We start from the raw sequence: 21,793 nt of genomic DNA, 5'->3' as shown, positions 1-21,793 counted from the left end.
GCCACGCTGAGCGGCCACTTATATAGTGACAATGGGGCGATGTCACATGGTATATGTCACATGGGTTGGTCACATGGTGACCCCGCCCCCTTACGATGTCATAGTCCCCATGTGACATCAACCCATGTGACCAACCCATGTGACATATACCATGTGACACCGTCCCATTGTCACTATATAAGTGGCCGCACAGCGCGGCTCTGGCATTCCGGCCGGAGAGAGCGACGTGTCAACATCTCCTGGAGAAGAACAAGAAGAAGAAGAAGAAGAAGAAGAACGGAAGGCGGCGGCGACAGCGGCGGCAGAAGAACCGAAGAGGGGGACAAGACCCCCGAAGTCGGGAGAAGAGGCCGGCGGCGGGGAGGAAGAAAGCCGGACTCCTCCGCTAGCAAAAGAGCTACAAGAAGATAGCGGAGGAGTCCGGCGAGAAGACCCCCGAAGACGGAAGACCCCGGAGCTGTGCAATAAAATATTTTATCTCGTGTGTTGTGTTTTTTTTTTGGGTACTTTTATTTTACAGGTGAATGGGTAGGGGTACATTGTACCCCATACTCATTCACATAGGGTGGGGGGCCGGTATCCGGGGGCCCCCTTATCAAAGGGGGCTCCCGGATTCCGATAAGCCCCCCGCCCGCAGACCCCGACAACCAACGGCCAGGGTTGTCGGGAAGAGGCCCTTGTCCTCATCAACATGGGGACAAGGTGCTTTGGCCCCCCCTTCCCCAAGGCACCCCCCATGTTGAGGGCACGCGGCCTGGTACGGCTCAGGAGGGGGGGCGCGCTCGCTCGCCCCCCCTTTCCTGGCCGGCCGGGTAGCGTGCTCGGACAAGGGTCTGTTGTGGACTTTGGGGGGGACCCCCACGCCGATTTTTTTCGGCGTTGGGGTTCCCCCTTAAGTCCATTCCAGGCGGCGGAGCCCCGCCTACCTGCACACGCGCTCGAAATGAGCAGACTTTCCTCCGAGCGGGAACAGTTTGCTCATTTCGAAAGTGGCCTACACACGGGCGGACTGTTCGCTCAAACCAAGTTTCAGCAGACAGTTTTTCGGAATTTCCGAAAAACTTTGTTCGTCAAACTGTCCGCTGAAGCCCCACACACGAGCGGACTGTCCGCTGAAACACTGTTCAGCGGACAAAGTTGAGCCAACAGTCCGCCCGTGTGTACGCGGCCTTAGATTTGGAAAACTGATGTTTTATTTACACTGCCTGAAGGTCCTAAAAGAGGACAGGCAGCATCGAAATCTACCGTTTCTAAATGGATTTGACAAGTAATTGTTCAAACTTATGGTTTAAAGAGGAAAATTCCACCTCTTCAAATTAAAGTGCACTCCACCAGGGCTGTTCGTGCTTCCTAGGCAGTGCATAGCCAAGCCTCCATGGCACAAATCTTCAAGGCCCCAACTTGGTTTTCTGTCCATACATTTACCAGATTCTATCAAGTAGATGTAAAAGTTCATGAGGATATCGCCTTTGAGCGCAGTGTGCTGCAAGCAGCAGTATAAGCCCTCTGGTCTCTCGGTGCCCTAATTTTGTTGTGTCTCCCTCCCTTCAGTTGGCATTGCTCTGGGACATCCCACATAGTAACTACTATGGCTCTGTGTCCTATGATGTACGATTAAGAAAATAGGATTTTTATAACAGCGCACCTGAAAAATCCTGTTCTTTTAAGTACATCACGGGACACAGAGTCTCTCCCTTCTTTCTGGTATACACATGTATGGCTTTGCTACAAAAACCGAGGTACTCCCAGTAGTGGGAAGGGTTATATAGGGAGTGGACTTCCTGTCTTAGGGTGTGCCAGTGTCCATCACCTGAAGGTGGCCTATAACTCACATAGTAACTACTATGGCACTGTGTCCCTGATGTACTTCAAAGAAAATGATTTAACAGGTAAGCGGTTATAAAAATCCTATTATTTTTGCCTTGTTATATAAAGATTGTTTATATATACGCGTTTGATTTCCTATAGAACAAATTCTCCTCTGTGTTATACTCCTTAAGAAGCAGTTCACCACGAAACATGTAGCGTTCCGAACTGGGAAGGGATGAATATTCAATCCCTCATCTTGGGTTGATGCATTTGTATTTCATTCCAGTTCTCATCAGATATTTCACTGTTTTAATATGTTAATTGTCTGCCCTTATTATTAATTGATTCTTTTCAATAAATTTATATTTTTCTGTAACTGTTTTGAGCATTGTGAGTCTATACCGTACCATGAAAGTCCAGGGTTGCCTCAAATTTTCTTTCTTTGAACTAATGGGACGAAAGTACATTATTTAATATATTCCTCTCAAAATCAGTAGTAACAAATCATTTTCAAAGCATAATTGTGGCATTCTAGGCTGGTGCAAAGGTTAGAAAACCTGAGTTCCAGCATACATTTGAGAAATCCTAACCCTATTTAAAGCGGGAGTCCGCCGGGACTCCGCGTTTTTTTTTTTTTTAAAGTCAGCAGCTACAAATACTGCAGCTGCTGACTTTTAAAATAGTGACACTTACCTGTCCAGCGCGCCCGCGATGTCGGCACCCGAAGCCGATCTCTAGATCGACACTCGAGTGCTGCCGCCGCCATCTTGGGTATGGGAGTCAGGAAATGGAGCCTTTCGGCTTCATTTCCCGGTTCCCTACTGCGCATGCGCGAGCCGCGGTGCGCAATGAGGACGGTCCCGCTGCCTCTGGGATCTGTATGTTTCCCAGCAGGCAGCGGGGCACTTGCGGAAGGGGGCAGGCACTTGCGGAAAGGGGCGTAATGTACGCCCCTTTCCGCAGAGAGCTAGCCCGGAAGTGGGTGCAGTTACCTGGATTATCCAGGTAACTGCACCCCCTCCCCCCTGAAAGGTGCCAATCGTGGCGCCGGAGGGGGGGAGGAATCCGATGAGCGGAAGGTCCATTTTAGGGTGGACCTCCGCTTTAAGTTCACACAGATACCAGATAATAGGGAGCGCAGATCCAGTAACCAGTCTTTGAAGAAAAATAAATTAGGGTTTTCCAAAGTAAAAGGATCTGAAGGCCGTTTTAAAATTTCTCAGATAGATTGCAATTTCAGGAAAGCACATAATTCTTGAAGACGACACTAAAGCATTTAAGCATGTAGGCCTTCGAGGCGGCTCAATCCCCTCCGGTCTAATATCTCCACAGATATTCACTTGGGTAAAGAATAGGATGCAGTGATAGATTACCAGAACCAAAACTCATTGGCTTTGTGAGATGGGCTTTTGATCCTTTGCTACCAATTAGTTAACAAATGAGGTTCTCAACCTATACCTTTTTGTTATATATAGAATAGAAAAAAAATCCCAGTTTTTTATTTAAATCCCCCACATGGTATTGATGCCTTTTCACAAATCTAAATTATAACTTTCCTTTGAGCATTTTGCAAAGTCCTTAAAAATCTGAACAAAGGGATCACACACTAACCGGCCACTTTATTAGGTACAAATAAAATATTATTCACAAACTATCTGATGTGCTGTCAGCTATCACTATTTTATACAAGACAGCATGTTTTTTTCACATTGTTCTACACTTTATTAGGTACACCTGTTCAATTGCTTGGTAACACAAACTGCTAATTTGCCAATCACGTGGCAGCAACTCAATACGTTTAGGCATCCAGACGGGTTTAAGTGACTTTGAATGTGGCATTGTTGTTGGTGCCAGACTGGTTGGTCTGATTATTTCAAAAACTGCTGAGCTACTGGGATTTTTCACACAACCATCTCTAGGGTTTGAAAGGGAATGCAAGTAGATGTGTTGCTGCTCATGCATTTCATACAATATCATCTAGTCTGAAATATAAGATAAAATTATCTAGAAATATTCAATATAATTATTAGTGATGTGTTGCAGTGAAACAATGTGTAGTCTCTGTGAGGTGTGATCTCATCCACCTGAGATCTACTACTAGATGTACTACCAGTATTTATTGCAAATACTACCTTAAATTTTAAAACCAAATTACTTAGTATAATTATGTGCAAAAAAACATGTATAGCATACACATTGCAAGGTACGCTTCAGATGACGGCACATTGGTACACATCAATCCCAAATATACATATTAAAAAATAAAAATTAAAAAATATTGATAGAATGAAATAAAATAAAAATAAAGTCAAACTAGGGATAGATTTCCCTTAAAGTTCAATAATTTGTGCTCAAAAAGTGTTTAGTGCTTGTGGAGAAATAAAATGTCACGGTGCTGGTTTGAATTCCTCTTCCCAAAGTGATCACAGCATGCGTGACTTATCCGTGCTCTTATTGTGACCGCAATCAACAGAAATTTCTTCTCCGCCTGGGGCATGAGGCATTCACAGTATTTGCCACTGTGTAGCACCCTAAGGCTTGGCCAGTCCGGGATGTTTTGTTGGTGTTCCGCTTATTTACCATGTAAAAGAAGAGAGGGTCCCCAACAGTGTAATACTATTTAAAACTTTTTAATTCCAGTTAAAAGAAATGTGGAAATGCACTCACATTTTACCATACACAATAAAGCATGTATTGCTGACACTATCAACGACAACTGGAAGTGATGCTAGAACGTGTGCTGACTCCTTCCTACGCATTTTGTCACACTGACGTCATCTGGAGCGTACCTTGCAATGTGTATGTTATACATGTTTTTTTGCACATAATTATACTAAGTAATTTGGTTTTAAGATTTAAGGTAGTATTTGCAATAAATACTGGTAGTACACATTTTGATCTCAGGTGGATGAGATCACACCTCACAGAGACTACACATTGTTTCACTGCAACACATCACTAATAATTCATCTAATATTTTTAGATAATTATATCTTATATTTCAGACTAGATGATATTGTATGAATCGCATGAGCAGCGCCACATCTTTCATTCCCTTTCAAATTCTTACCCCACCCAGGTGGGAGCAATGAAGTAGAGGCAGCAGTTCTGATTCTTTCCTTACCTCCCCATTTTTTCTCTGCTGGCACTTTTCCTTTGCATGGAATCACACATATTTATTTAATCTCTAGGGTCCAAAAAGAGAAAATATCCATTAAGTGGCAGTTGTGTGGATGAAAATGCCTTGTTGATGTCAGAGAATGGGCAGATTAGTAGAGTCGGAATTTGGCATAAACATGAAAGCCATGTATCAACGGTTCAGGATGGTGATTCAAGGGTATGGGGGATACAGTGCCTTGAAAAAGTACACAAAATGGCACATAATTGTGAAGTGGAAGGAAAAAATGGTTTTCAAATTTTTTCACAAATATTTTAAACAGTGTGGTGTACATTTGTATTCAACCCCCTTTAATCTGATACCCCTAACTAGAATCTAGGGGAACCAATTGCCTTCAGAAGTCACCTAATTAGTAAACAGCATCCACATATGTGTAATTTAATCTCAGTATAAGTACAGGTGTTCGGTGAAGCCCTCAGAGGTTTGTTAGAGAACCTTAGTGGACAAACAGCATCATGAAGTCCAAGGAACACACCAGCCAGGTCATGGATAAAGTTTTGAGAAGTTTAAAGCAGGGTTAGGTTATAAAAACATATCCCAAGTTTTGAACATCTCACGGAGCACAACTGCAAACCTACCGAGACATGGCTGTCCACCTAAACTAACAGGCCGGGCAAGGAGAGCATCAGAGAAGCCGCCAAGAGGCCTATGGTAACTCTGGAGCAGCTGCAGAGATCCACAGCTCAGGTGGCAGAATCTGTCCACAGGACAACTATTAGTTGTGCACTCCACAAATCTGGCCTTTATGGAAGAGTGGCAAGAAGAAAGCCATTGTTGAAAGAAAGCCATAAGAAGTCCCGTTTGTAGTTTACGAGAAGCCATGTGGGGAATACAGCAAACATGTAGAAGAAGGTGCTCTGATCAGATGAGACCAAAATTGAACTGTTTGACCTAAAAGCAAAATGCTATGTGTGGCGGAAAACTAACCCTGCACATTACCCTAAACACACCATCCCCACCGTGAAACGTGGTGGCAGCATGATTATGTGGTGATGCTTTTCTTCAGCAGGGACAGGGAAGCTGATCAGAGTTAATAGGAAGATGGATGGAGCCAAATACAGGGAAAAGAAGAATGAGCAAAAAGTTCACTCTCTAGATGTGAAAAGCTGGTAGAAACATACCCAAAAATACTTGCAGCTATAATTGCAGCTAAAGGTGGTTCTACAAAGTATTGACTCGGGCTGAATACAAATGCACACCACACTTCACATATTTATTTATAAAAAAAAAATTGAAAACCATTTATCATGTTCCTTCCACTTCACAATTATGTGCCACTTTGTGTTGATCTATCACATAAAATCCCAATTAAACACATTTACGGTTTTGGTTGTAACATGATATAATGTGGAACATTTCAAGGGGTGTGAATACTTTCTCAAGGCACTGTACAATAGAGCTTTCTATGACTTTAAACTGAACTCACCACATTGGACTCTTGAATATCCTTTCAGCTAAACATGCCCTGCATATAAATCCTCATTTTGCCATTGTATAAACTAAGCACCACTAAAAGTAGCATATTTTCCAAATGATCCTTCTATCACTGCTGGGGAGATTGAGGTGTTTTCAATCCTGAAACCATATTTTTCCAACATATGATAAAATTGCGATTCATTTTCACCATCCACTACTAATTTAAAGTACCATCAAACTTCTACCATAAGCAGGAAATAATCCTAACCCCTTTCATCAGTCCCATGCTAAACAAGAAGTAAAGAAAACTTAATCTTCTGGGTATTAGGAGATGTGACCTGTACTATCTCCCTTGACCATATTAAACAAATGGCATAAAAACAGTTTTACTTTTTCTTTTAGCAGGGCAAAAACTGGTACAGATATACCCATGTTAACTGTTGTGAAGTGGACTAATATAGCTATCTCAGTGTTTGTAATGGAAATTTGTAGGTTCTGTATATAATTGTATTCTATTTTATATGTATTGCACAATGCCCTCACTGTGCACACGGCACTAACAATGTTTTCAGTACATGTTTTGCATTCTTTCAAGACCAGATTAGAATTAGTCTGCCTATGTAACGCCCCTTGTTACCATAAACATACAATTGTAATATTAATGTGATACCTACGTAATCATGTGTATAAAAGCCTTCAAATGCGTCATAATAAAGGAGAACAGTTATTTGGAAAGATGCTGAGCGTATCTTTTGTGTCTGTTCCCTACTGCAGTAGTTATTAATTTGGAACCACTAATCAATATGAGGATAGGAGTTGCCTATCAATTATAAATCCATTTCAGGTGGCGAAGCCAGCTCAGCAGGGGTTATCAGGTGACCCTGAGTATCCGAAACGAGGAGCTTGAGACGACCAGGGAATTTCTGATAATCAGCCGGCTGAGGTAAGCCTTTTGCTTACATTTGAGTTATCAGACTTCCTTGATCGGTAAGGCATTTTCGGGACAAAGGGTACCTATTTTACACCCCTTAATCGAACTGTATTGATTAGTGGTTATATGTTATGTTGTCACTGTCTACTGTCCATCAGAGTGTTATAGAGAAAGGGAAGAATAGTGCTGTTCACAGGTATATGTAGCACATCTGCTAGTTAAAGTAGTTTAGAGGCAAAAGGGTATAGGCACACGTAGAGAAGACTGGCCAGTCATTATGGGCATTAAATTAAGTAAGGGAATGATGGGTAAGAGACCCTCAAAAATGCCCAGCGCAAGAGGAGCGCTATATATGAACCGAAGGTGCGGTTCCGCCTATACTGAGCCCCTAGATTAATGGTTAAAGTGGACAGGGATCCACAAAGGGTAACTGGGTTACCACCAAAGTCCACAGGGACAAAGAATCATGCAGAGTATACAGCTAGAGAAACAGCTATTTATGTGAGCAGGATGGATCAAGAGTGACATTAACAGTAGACAGAAAGGGACTTTTTGATGTTAAGTTGTGGGATGAATTTGGGGTCAGGCACTACAACTAGTAAAGTCAAGAAACAGTAATGAGAGTTAAAACAGAATGCTTTATATGTTGTCAGAGAGGGAAGATGGGATGAGCACTATAGGTACAGTATGTGAAGTATGGTTTTACAATACATTGGATGCAAAGGATATCAGAACAAAATAAAGAAAGCAGAAATTTAAGCAAGGAAGTATTAAAAAGCGTTAAAAGAAAGTGAGAGAATGATAGGCATGTGTTGTGTACAAATGGGAATAATGTAAGCGATTTTAGAGATATGTTTGTGAATGCTGGAACCTTTAGTTCTATCGCTTGTGTCATGTACGCAGATGTGACCCCCTCCTTTGTGCTCTCCTGAAAGAATGTGGCTGACATGAGAGATTGGTGATAAGCTGCAAGGACACTATGCCAATTTCAGTTTTTTAGACAAAACATTTATAACAAAATGTGCCGGGTTTAACGAATCTAATGATAAACAATGTGATCACAATTATTTTTGAATCTGTTTTCCAAACATGGTAGAATGAAGGTTACAAATTAACCGTGTCTTACACAAATGTAATTTCCTGTGATAGTGGAAACAGTGCATTAAAAAAAAAAAAAAAGAGAGAGAAATTGAGTAAAATTAAGGACATTTATCTGTGCATATATATTAGTGTGTGATATTGAAATTATCATATGAGTATTCATTTCTAATATGAGTTTAACAATTTTATTAATAAATATAGATATATTAAAACTGGTTTAGACAACCTTTGGTTGGAAATGAAATCCAGGTTAATGGGGAAATTGGTAAAAATGGAATTAGTTTAGATTAAGATAACAATTTTGTAATTTTACATTTATTGAGTGGAAAGAAAAAAAAGATTAAGATGAGGTTGTTAATTTGAATACAGCTGCAATAATGTTTAACAAAGCCAAGATGGATGGGATACATAGGAAGTTTTTCTACAGAAATGAAATCTTAAAGTCTGATAATAACTTGATGTGCGGTCCATGATGTGAGAGTAATAATAACATGTAAATATAACAGACCCATCACATCAAGTCCACACACCCTGTTAGGATAGCTGCTGCCTGCAGCCAGTTGGTTTACAGTTTTTGATGGCCGAGTGCTTTCTGGTCCGTCATACATATTGTTGGTCCTTTTGTTTTTATGTATTTTTATTTTTGAAATCCAAAGCAGAATGTGTGGATTGTGAAATGATGTGCCCCTTTTCCTTGTAAGTGCAGTGGGTATAAGTAGAAGAATATTTTGGATTTATGGACATCTCTGCATGACTGCAGGGTATTCTTATCATTTATTATAATATTGCCAGGAAAAAGTTGTCTTTTTGAAACATGAAACTGGAGTTCTTACACAAACAGCATGATAGAAAACAAGCCATTGTTATATTTATGCAAGCTGGACCCAGTAATGAAGGGTTCACTCCGATGTATCAGAGCTGTAGCTTTATGCAAAGTTGCTATTAGACAAAGTTACAGATATTATTTTGGTTGAATATTGAATTTTTAATAGTCCGACATTCTGCACAGCAAATATATAGCTAAGTGTTTGTCTAATGAAAGGTTCAAAATATGAATTTGTTTTGTGTGTTTATGTACAAATCTAACAATGAAAAATGTGTACATTTGAATCCGGCCACCTTATTGCCTCTATTGGAGGAGGCTGGAGACAAAGAAAAAGCACATGTGTTAAATTGATGACGTGGGAATCAGCTGCTGTGAGCCCAGTGCAGGACACACTCCCTGGAGACCAGAGTATTTACTTTTTTGTAGTGTTATTCCCGGTTTTATACCGAGGATGAAGTTTATCACCCAGAAGGATTCCCTGTATTCAGAGTCATTGGATCTTTTTTCCCCAGCTCAAGAAGCAGAGCTCCATGTTTAAGTAAAGCCCGTTTGCTATAAAAAGAGTATATATTTATATAGTCAAGAGATAGAGAGCTTTTGGTTCCATTTGAAGGGCCAGAAGTTTGATTTTCCTTCGGCAGGTAAACCAATCAAGCATGCCAAGTTAATATGATCGGCTGTTTTCAGCCTTCCAGGTTCTTGCTGAGGTAGCCATACTAACAGTAAAACTCACACATGGAAGCAGACCAGGCGACTCTTAGGATGCTGCATTTACAGCCCCGGACACTTGCTGGGTCTGTGCAACTCACAGATTCCACCCTAGTTCTGGCCCAGTATAGCTGGGATTAATAATTCAACTTTAAGGACCCCAGAACGAGAAGCACAAGTGGTCCACAGAGGGCAACTTCTTACGAAACAGGACTTTGGAAAAGGTGATCATTTATGTTTGCCAGACACTCCTTTCCCTTCAGCTTGACACGTGGACCGTGTCATCAGTCACAAGTAGTTATGGCTGCCTTAGTAAATGAGCATGGGATAGAGCCAGGGTTCTCCACAGTTGTTTTTATAACATACCACTTCTTGTTTTACCTGTTACCAAAGGTGTTACCAAAAGCTGAACATCCCTTCCAGAGATAGCAAAAAGATATATCCAGATGCCCAAGTCAGGATCTTAGTATGTATTTTGTTTGTATGGACATGTTTTCTGGATGTCCAGTGGCAAATGCTACTACAAAGGCCACAGTAAAAAAAAGTGTTATCAGAAATAGTTTGTAAGTACAGAATCTACAGACAGTAACAGAGGAAATCATTTTTATAGGAGAGTCCTTACTGGAAGTTTTGAGGTTTTATTTTTACACCCCCTACTGTCTACAATGTAGCGGACAAAGTAGAGTAAGAAACTAGAAAACTTTTGCCTGAATGTTTTATTATATTTTATCAAGCCCGTAGGGGGATGTTGGACTCTCTCCCTATGGGATTTGCTTATATTTTGTCTCAGCAGCTGAAGTCCTCCTTTCGGATCTCACAGAGAATGTTGCTGATTTTTTTAAGGTTTTTGACAAACTCATTTATGTGTTTTCTCCCCAATTCCAGATCCTACAAGTTTGGAAGGATCTAAAACTAAAGCCAGTTGACATTTATATATAAGGAAATGTTTGGAGACTCAATACAGCATCTATTTCAAGTACAGTTTTGCAAAACTTGAAAGAAAAGTCACCTGGATCCACACCAGACACTGCAAAAATGTCTAAATTAAAGAAATCTCTGTGTTTGATTTGTTTCCCTCTTGCGATCACAGTCTAGGGTACTTTTTGATTCAATTACTTTAATTGTAAGGGATACATATATTTGAAAAGTAGTTTAGCCATGCTGAAGTCATATTTGTCTTTTGTACCTCTTCCATTTTATGTACAATTGTCTGTGTTTACATGTGCTGATAAGTCAGCATACCAGCAATTAAGTTAGAAGGCCATTCTGGCCACAGGAGTGTACAGCCAGTACTCTGTAAATATGTATTTGTTTTTCACAGTGAAAAGTCATTGTGTAATGAAAAAAGCTGCTCAGCTATTATTTTCTCCACAATGGAGTTTTTGCCTCTTTGGCCGGGACTACCTCCACCTAAGCGTGTGGAGGTTTCAGGTTAAAGGTGATAGCAGGTATGGTTAGTGATCAAAATATTGATCAAAAGAGAGGAGACTGTAATGGAAATTTGTAGGTTCTGTATATAATTGTATTCTATTTTATATGTATTGCACAATGCCCTCACTGTGCACATGGCACTAACAATGTTTTCAGTACATGTTTTGCATTCTTTCAAGTCCAGATTAGAATTAGTCTGCCTATGTAACGCCCCTTGTTACCATAAACGTACAATTGTAATATTAATGTGATACCTACGTAATCAGGTGTATAAAAGCCTTCAAATGCGTCATAATAAAGGAGAACGGTTATTTGGAAAGATGCTGAGCGTATCTTTTGTGTCTGTTCCCTACTGCAGTAGTTATTAATTTGGAACCACTAATCAATATGAGGATAGGAGTTGCCTATCAATTAAATATCCATTTCAGTGTTATACTTCATTTTTACAATGCTTGTACCGTAGGAATAAAGGGCCCACAAATCCTTACTTCTAATTCCAACATAGGTAAATCTATCCCCAAATAATTATTTAAACGGCTGTATTCCAGTAAATAGTACTCGTAATTATCTCTTCACTTTGTACTTCTTCATTTCTGCCCCTGTAGGTGGGTGATCTATTTCTGTGTCCTGTCTGGATTACATAGAAACACCATCACAGAGGAGTGTAATTTCTATTTTCTCCAATTTAAAGATCATTTCCTCTATCCTATGTACCCAACCTTTTCCCGCTGACCATACACATATATGCAGTCTCACAGAATGGACCTTTATCCAGGGCCATATGTGTATCTGTCTTTGTGCTCAAAGCGTGCTCCCAGCACAGAGATCGGGTTCTCACTGGAAGCTCTGAGACTCCAGATTCCACATCCCCTGAACGCTGCAATAGCCTCTGAATGGCTATCACAGTAAACAATCACTGTGCAGCCCGATACTGTTTTCTTTCTCTGAATGGATGGAGAAATACATTGAGTCTCTCTCCTTGTAGGGGGAAAGATATAAATAAAAAGTGTACAAAAAAAGTGTCATGGTCAAAGGTCGGGGTTAGTATATTTTGGGCAGGATTTTATTTTTATTTTTTTAATTTGTATCAGTGTATGGTTTAGGTAGGATTTAAAAAAAAAAAAAGGCAAAATATGCACTATTGTTTCTTGGCCGTGCTATGGGTACAAACAACTAACATTACACATGTGGTATCGCTGCAATCATCTGAAGCAGGATAATTTATTTCCGGTTGTTCTTTGGTGGTAGGTTATGGTAGTAGCAGGAAATATACAGCTAAACTTTTTTCTTTTTTTTTTTTTTTTACTATTTTGGGACAGTTTTTCTTTGATAATAAAAACAAAAATCAGATATCTTTTATGATATTTATGGTTTTACAAACACATGTCAAAGTTGTAAAATTGTGTTTGGACATCAACATTTGTTTTACCCTCAGTCAATAAGGAGTTAAATACCTCTATTACAAGAAATGCATTCACCCTAGTCTGAATTTTGAATTGCCCATTGCTTGCCCAACAAATGATTACTGGTTAGTTTTGTAGAAAGCAGAATAAGGCATGATTTTCTAATCTGCTACATTCATAGCCATTTATTGGGGATATCTTGTGTTCATCAAGATTTCTTCTTGGAAAAAAAAAATGCATGTATTCTTACAAGGTATATGTAAATACACAAATCACAAGCAATGACCTACTTTGGTACAATCTAGAAACTACACCTCATACAGCATCTTCTTAAAAGGTAAGTCCATTCAAAAATCTTGGCTTCATCTATATTTCTGGGACTCTGCCTGAGAGATATTGGTGATTAATATCCTATTTGAATTATGGAGTACACATACATAGGAGTGCAACTCTCTTGCGCCAGGGCTTGAAGTATTCGCTAAGGACAGGTATGTTGAGATTATCCAAATGATACCTGAAGCCAGCGAGTGACTAAAATACCAGCAATTACAAAATTAGGTATAGGTGGACTTGACTTTTAGCCATATTTCCACAACTCATCTAGACAGCTACCTGTAACTAGTCTATATTAGTAGACAAAAACAAGTGGATAACTGGAGCAGACATTGATTGTCTACAGTCATAAAACATATAGAATAAAACCACATTAACTTTACAGCCAATATAAATACATACCAACATTAATCATTCTTCATTCAGCCACTCTTGCAGCCTTACAGAACCAGTATAAGAAGTCAAACACAATTAAAACAACAGCTTTGTTCAGTCTTCATCATTAAAATGTGTCCTTCCGAGCTGCAAACACCAAGTGGTGCTTATTGCAGTATTTAACAGTCTCATTTGTTGGATTGAAAGGTGTTCACCTTAGATAACCTTATTGACTAGACACAACTTCAGCTCCTTATGCTACCAATTTATCACATACAGAACATTGTATACAAAAAGACTGGTCCTAAATATTAAAAAAAGAGTACTCTGTCACAAAATATTCAAACCTGATATTTTGGGTAAAATGCCCAGATTATGACACAGTGAAGTAGTAAATATTCCCTTAATTACATTGAGTAAAAGTCTAACTGGATCTATATTTACAGGGGCAAATACATAAGACAGGCTTCATTGAAACTTGTGGGAAAAAGTGCAAGTCCCAGGATAAGAGGAAGTAAGGCCAGCACTTGAAGACACAAAGCATGCTGGGGCATGCTTTTACTCTCAGTTTCCTTCAACAATATGCTGTTTATTATTCAGAACATTTTCCTATGTCCAGAATAGTAACCATTCTTCGTTCCCATGGGTAGAAAATGTTGGGATAATTTATTATGGCTTAATATCAAGAAAGCCAAACAGATACAAAAACATAACGTAAATGATGCACTTAGTGCTTTTGCTCCACACCTTGTAACACGGACACATGGTTTCACCACACTACTCCATATGAAAAAAAAAGTAATGTGTACCAAGTCTGTAACAAATCCCCCCTAACAAACTGAAGCACAGCAGGGGGTGTTCAGGCACAGATGGCTTATAACCGTTGTTTACTTTTTCCTGGACCTATTTTCATGACATATTGCTAAATAGGCATTTAGCTTCATTACAATAGTGTACACGTGTTCTTTTCTTTTTCCTTCTCTTTGGACTCTTTTTTCTTTTTTTCACTGCTCCCTGATGGTCGCCCACTGGACAGACTGGTGCTTGCTTGAGGTTGCTGTCCCGGCTGTAATAAGCAAACAGATATAAATTATTTACAGTTAAAAGCTCTCTCCTGGGCCTCTAAAACCACCAGGAACTATTGTATATTTTCTTTATGCATAATATAAAAAACAACACTGGAAAAATTGGTGACACAATATAAAAATGGCAATTCCAAATTGAGTAAACCTTGGTTTAAGAGTAACTTGGTTTGAGAGCATTTTGCAAGACAAGTAAAATTTTTTTTTATAAATTTTTGATTTGATATGCAAGCGATGTATTGATACACAAGTAGCGTCATGTCACAACGGAGTATAAAAAAAGAAGAGAGGCGCCTCCAAGTGTAGCAATATGGTTAAACTTAATGAAGGTACAACATTTAACAACTCACAAGGTTGATGATTAAAACAGGCATATTTAAACATGCAGGCACCCGGGGTAAAGCTATCCACATAGACCAACCTCCTCACCACTATTGACGTCACTTCCATGCTGCTCTCCACGAGCGATTCAAGCCTCGCTTTCAGATCGCTCTACTGCAGGGTAGTCTTCCCAGGCACAATTGCAGACTGACAGCCGAGAGAGTGAGAGCCGCTGGGGATGGTCGATGTGGACCACTTTACCCCGGATGCCTGCATACTTAGATTTGCCTCTTTCAATCACCATGTGAGTTGCTACATGTTGTACCTTCAATAAATGTAACCATATTGCTACACTTGCAGGTGCCTCTCTTCTATTTTATACTCTCTAGCTCCTGCTGGATTTTGCTTCTAATCCCTTGGAGGCTTCCATTTGTGGATGGATGTCTTATGGTTACACAACCTATCACATTGCTATAATCTTTTTATATGGGATATAAACTGAATGACTTATGCATAAATGATTGTGGAATGAATCATTTGAGTTTCCATTATTTTTTATGGGGAAATTCGCTTTGATATACGAGTGCTTTGGATTACAAGCATGTTTCCGAAACCAATTATGCTCGCAATCCAAGGTTTTACTATACATGCCTTGCAGTTAACACAATTGTGCAAAATTTTAGACAAGTGTGAAAAAATGCTGTAAATTATGACTGCTTTCAGAAATAGTGTTAATAGTTTGTTTTTTTCAATTAACAAAATGGAAAGTTGAATAGAAATCCAAATCAAATCAATATTTGATTAGAATTTCTGTTTAGGTACACTTTACACAGTTTTTCAAGGAACTTGGCCGGTAGGTTGTTTCAAACATCTTGGGGAACGAACCTCAGATCCTCTGTGGATGTAGGCTGCCTCAAATCTTTCTGCCTTGTTGTGAAATCGCAGACAGACTCCATGATCTTGAGATCTGGGCTCTGTGGGGGGTCAAACCATCACTTTCAGGACTCCTTGTTCTTTGAAACACTAAAGATAGTTCTTAATGACATTGGCTGTATCTTTGGGGTCATTGTCCTGCTGCAGAATAAATTTGGGGCCAATCACACGCCTCCCTGATGGTATGGCATGATGGATAAGTATCTGCCTGTATGCTTCAGAATTGAGAACACCATTGATCCTGACCAAATCAACTCCATCTGCAGAAATGCAGCCCCAAACTTGCAAGGAATCTCCACCATGCTTCACTGTTGCCTGAAAACATTCATTATTAAAAGAAAAAGGAAAACTGCCCTAGTATGTACTAAAAGCCCTAAACAATATGATCAAAGCAGCAATTCTGTGTGCAACACAAACGCCAACAGTGCATATAATGGTTGCTACGCAGGTGCCTTATCCGATCGTTCACCTACCGAGTGAGACCAGATGTGGGGCGCAGCTGTGAGACAAGGAGAAATCTCCAGGCTGGGTGATAAGCCACAGGCGGTACCCGACCTCCTATAATAAGGGGTCCACAGGAGCTGGTAAACAGTTTCTTCAGCTGGTGGTGGATTCACAGTGGTTGTGGTGTTGGAAGATGGACTTGTTTCCGAAATAGATCAGCTTTACAAATCACCTTTTTATGGACAGTTTGCACATAATTTAAATTCCTTCACAAATCTATGCACTGTGGCAATTCATTCATTTGTATAGCTTATTGTTTTGATTTATCATGTATGAATTTTTCACCATATAGCACAATTCCTATTATTTATATAAACGCTCATTATTGTATGGCTCTCCAGTCCTTCAATGGGCAAACTGTCTCCTGCTACAGCCAAATATTTTGACTCATCTGTCCAGAGCACCAGTCCAGCTGACATTTTTCTGCACCCCAGTTTCTAAGTTTCTGTGCAGAGTCGTTTAGCCTTGTTTCCAACATCGGAGGTATGGCTTTTTGGTCACAATTCTTGCCAGGAAGACCACTTCTGGCAAGACTTCTCCAGACAGTAGATGGGTGTACCTGGTTCTGACTGGTTTCCACCAGCTCTGTGCTGATGGCACTGCTGGACAACGTCCAATGTTGAAGGGAAGCAAGCATGATATGTCATTCATCTGCTGCATTAGGTTTCCTTGGCCAACCACTGTGTCTATGGTCCTCAATGCTGCTGGATTCTTTGTGTTTCTTCAAAATAACTCGAACAGCACATCTTGACCCCAGACTGCTTTGAAATCTTTGGCTAGGAGAGACCTTGCTGATGCCGTATAACTACCTTGTGTCTTGTTGCTGTGCTCAGTCTTGCCATGGTGTATGACCTGTGAAATGACACTGTCTTCCACAACCTCACCTTAGTACCAGAGTTTGGTTGTTCCTTACCCAGTTTTAAGCCTCCTACGCAGCTGTTTCAAACTACATATGAATTTGATGATTATTAGCACCTGATTCCTACAAAATCCCTGACTTTGTGTAAGTGTAAAAATTGATGCTGGTTTGAAGCCAAAGGGTAATCACTCCAAATATTTATTTGATTTAGATTTTTGTTTTGGCATTTTGCATCCTGTAAACTTTAAAAAAAATTAAAAAGATTTTTTTTACTTTACAGCATTTCTTCACATCTGCCCTAAACTTTTTTTTTTTTTTTTTTTTTTTACGTACACGACCATCTGCCCTGGGCCAAGTGACAATGCAGCTCATCCAGTCAGATATATTCACCAATCCAGGTTTCCTTCTCACCTCCCTACTGCAGATGTGATGTTGGAGCTTACCTGGATGTATGGTGTCACTAGACCCCTCCCCCATTCCTGGCGACTGAATACTTAAGAACAGTAACATGCTCCCCCATATTCGGCAGCCTTTTTCAATTAGAGCAATGGAGCAAAGGGGGTGGTCTATCAAGCGGCATCTCTGTCACTTTGCTTATTCAGTATCTCTTTAACCACTTAAGGAATAGTCTCGTTTTGAGATTTTGGTGTTTACATGATTAAAACAGGTTTTTTGGGGGGAAAAAAACTTAGAACCCTCAAACATTATATATTGATTTTTTTTCGAATACCCTAGAGAATAAAATGGCGGTCATTGCAATACTTTTTTCACACTGTATATGCGCAGTGGTCTTACAAGCCCACTTTTTTTGCAAATAAAACACTTTTTTGAATAAAAAAAAAATAAGACAACAGTAAAGTTAGTCCAATTTTTTTATATTGTGAAAGATAATGTTATGCCAAGATTAAATTATATCCAATATGCCACGCTTCAAAATTGCTGCTCATGGAATGGCGTCAAACTTTTACCCTCAAAAATCTCCATAGGCGACGTTTAAAAAATTATACCGGTTGCATGTTTTCAGTTACAGAGGAGGTCTAGGGCTAGAATTATTGCTCTCGCTCTAGCGATACCTGACATGTGTGGTTTGACCACCATTTTCATATGCGGGCGCTACTCACGTATGCGTTCGCTTCTGTGCACTAGCTCATTGTCCCAGCACTTTAAAAAAAAAAATGTTGTATGGGTAGCTGCACTGTTGCTTCTGTTTATATTTCGATTCTTGCCCTTGTCACATGTGAATACTTGTATACAGAACATGCTTGTTAAAAGAAGACCGTATATTCCTGGCTTTCCAGAGGACAGTTTCTTAAAAAGCCACTGCTTTAACTGCTCTTCTAGCCGATGCAAGTATTCACACACTTCCAGGTATGTTAAGAACTGCACCTCCTCAGGATTGCACTAAGCACAGCAAGTGCAACGACCATGTTAACATCTGTCCCCCCTCCTTTGTGTGTGCATCTGCACACTATTGCTGTTTTTTGATATTAAAAAAGTGTTCACATTAAAGATTAGGGGATGCAGGCAAATAGACTTTTTTTTTATTTTACACACGATTTGACTTATTACCAGGCAGCTCAGCTGTCACCAATGTCCATATGCACCCTAAATAACGCGCCCTCTCTTTGATGACCATTGAAGCCCCAGCTTGTAACCATAGATCTATAGATATCCTGATGTGGCCCCCATGAATATAAGATCACCAATACTGAGCCCATGACTTTTGATGATGCGGACAAATCGAGTAGAAGATTTTCACTAGCCTCAATCCAAACCCTACTACCCATAATTATAGACAACCCTCAATTTCCTCCTTGGCTTCAACCTTGTAACTTCAGATGGTAGAACAACTAGGACTTCCACAACTGAAGATAGGGCGGCACAGTGGTTAGCACTCTCACCTAGCAGTAAAACGGGTCGCTGGTTCAAATCCCAAACCATGAACTGGATGGACTGGTGTCTTTATTCAACCTTACTAACTATGTAACTATTTTATTTCACAACTGGGAAATAAAAAACACACATTTTTCAAGTTGCAACTCCAATTACCAACTACTTTACATTCAGACAAATTACTAATTTTCAGACAAATATAACTAGAGCAACAAAGATACTCCAGATCTTACCCCATTTGGAACCGCCTGTAAATCATCAGGTTCATCAGTGGAACAGGAGGATTTTGTCTCACTTTCCGCAAAACTCAATCAACACTTCTTTGAGAGAAGCTAATCAATTGGCTTTCTAAAAACGGTACATGATTCAAACCGGAACTTTTACATACTGTATATTCCATAGCTCCCCCCCCCCCCCCAAAAAAAAGGAATTACCTGCTTCTCCTGCTGCTCCCAGTGGTTTCTCCCACTGGCTTGTACCTCACTAAAGAACATGTGAGCCAGCAGAAGAAGCAGCAGGGAGTGACGGGAAGCTGCTATTTGACCCATCCAACTGAAATACTTGCAGAAGACAGTAAAGAGCGAAGCTGCGCCTTTTCAAGATAAAGGCCAATGGAAAGGAAAGTACTGTATGTGTGGTGTTCTTTCAACAGAATACAAACAACCCTGTGCTGACTGGGTCACTAAGTAAGTGAACATGCGCACCAAAAGTTAATTAAAGACATTTATTTTTAGTTTTTAATAGAGTGGGACAAAAACCTCTTGAAAATCTTTATTGCTGTCTTTAATCATACCAGGGAGGTTTTCGCTCATGGTTTGCTTTTGGCAACAACCCTGTGACACTACAATAAAAAGATGAAATAGGGACCAATACAGGAAGGTACATGAATAAAAACCTGACTGGAGTTCTAACTTTTATTTACAGTACTAAAAAACAAAACAAAAAAACAAACAAAATACGTATCTGCCTGTTGCTGTCTCAGTCTGCATTCAGTAGTTTTCCCATCGCCTCTTTACCCTCTGACTCCTTGTCATTAGGACAAGATGTGAGGATATCTAACCAATGCAGACACACACATGCAATAGAATTCTAAAATAGGTTCTAATCCCCTCTCCCCTTTCTCCATACAAGACTAAAATCAAAGCTTTGGCTATAGTTCAGCTTTAAAAAAGAAATCCAAAAACTACTATGGCTCTGTGTCCCCTGATGTATGAAAAGAAAACAGGATTTTTAAAACAGCTTGCATGTAAATTCCTTTTCTTTGATGTACATCAGGGGACACAGAGCCATAGTAGTTACTATTTGGGTTATAGGGCCACCAATAGGTGATGGACACTGGCACGCCCTAAGGCAAGAAGTGTACTCCCTATATAACCCCTCCCACTACTGGGAGTCCTCAGTTTTGTAGCCAAGCAATACAAGTGTATACCAAGAAGGGAGGGACCTCTGTGTCCCCTGATGTACATCAAAGAAAAGGATTTTACAGGTAAGCTGTTTTAAAAATCCTGTTTTCTTTTCATACATCAGGGGACACAGAGCCATAGTAGTTACTATGTGGGATGTCCCATAGCAATAGCAAGTGAAGGGAGGGAGACACAACAAAACCGTAGGGCAAAAAAAGAGACCAGAGGACTCCTACTGCAGCCTGCAGTACACCGCGCCCAAAGGCAATATCCTCATGACCTTTAACATTGATTTGATAAAATCTGGTAAATGTATGAACTGAAGACCAAATTGCGGCCTTACAGATCTGAGCCATAGAGGCCTGATGATGCACTGCCCAAGAAGCACTAATCGCCCTGGCTGAGTGTGCTTTAACATGAAAAGGAGGAATTTTCTTCTTTAAGCCGTAAGCTTGAATAATTACTTGACGAATCCATTTGGAAATAGTAGATTTTGATGCTGCCTGTCCCCCTTTTGGATCTTCTGGCAGTACAAACAAAACATCTGTTTTGCGAACCTGAGCGGTCGCCTTTATATAGTTTATTTTATATAGATTAGTTTATATATATTTTTTAGCCCCAGCAAGGATTGCTTCCAGTGGAGCCCAGCACAGCACATCTTTACTCGTGACCAACACCTTAGATACTGGTGAAAAAACTGAGGACTCCCAGTAGTGGGAGGGGTTATATAGGGAGTACACTTCTTGCCTTAGGGTGTGCCAATGTCCATCACCTATCAGTGGCCCTATAACCCACATAGTAACTACTATAGCTCCGTGTCCCCTGATGTATGAAAAAATGTATACTTCTTCAGAAATGTGTTTGTATGTGCAGTATTCAGGTCATTTTGTCATCTACAATACAAGATTATACAATGAGATGTAATTACAGCTAGAAACAGACAAGCGACAGCAGAAAAAAAGACCAAGTGGTCCATCAAGTCTGCCCACTTTTTTTATTTTTTTTATTTATACGCGTTTTTGTATTTTGGGTTTTTTTTGGTAACTTTTTTGTCCAAGTATAGATCTAGGTTTGCCCCAAGAAGGTTTGAAACCACTTACTGTTGACCGACTCACTACCTCTGTTGGAAGTTTATTCCAAGCACCAACTAACCTTTCAGTAAAAAAAAAAATGCTTTCCAAGATAAGTTTTGAACTTTCCTCCTGTGAGTTTGGGGTCATGTCATGTCCCTGTGTTCTTGATTTTGGTTTCATATTAAAGATCATGCACTCCTGAACCTTATTCACC

At 40.0% G+C, this 21,793-nt stretch overlaps 1 protein-coding gene across 1 annotated transcript in view; it reads right to left on the bottom strand.

The window, feature by feature from the left end:
• Positions 1–12,750: 12,750 nt before the first annotated feature.
• MINDY2 (MINDY lysine 48 deubiquitinase 2) overlaps positions 12,751–21,793 on the bottom strand; it is a 173,455-nt gene continuing 164,412 nt past the window's right edge. Inside the window, exon 9 of the mRNA XM_077472635.1 lies at positions 12,751–14,577. Coding sequence (XP_077328761.1) covers positions 14,455–14,577 — 123 coding nt within the window. The 3' untranslated portion in view covers positions 12,751–14,454. The remainder of the gene's footprint in view (positions 14,578–21,793) is intronic.

Source organism: Lithobates pipiens, unplaced genomic scaffold (assembly GCF_037356315.1).
Source record: "Lithobates pipiens isolate NorthernLeopardFrog02 unplaced genomic scaffold, aLitPip1_a1.2 Scaffold_8, whole genome shotgun sequence".
In the NCBI taxonomy this organism is placed as follows: Eukaryota; Metazoa; Chordata; class Amphibia; order Anura; family Ranidae; genus Lithobates; species Lithobates pipiens.
The sequence above is the reverse complement of the archived record's forward strand: the minus strand, read 5'-3'. Positions and strand labels throughout refer to the sequence as shown.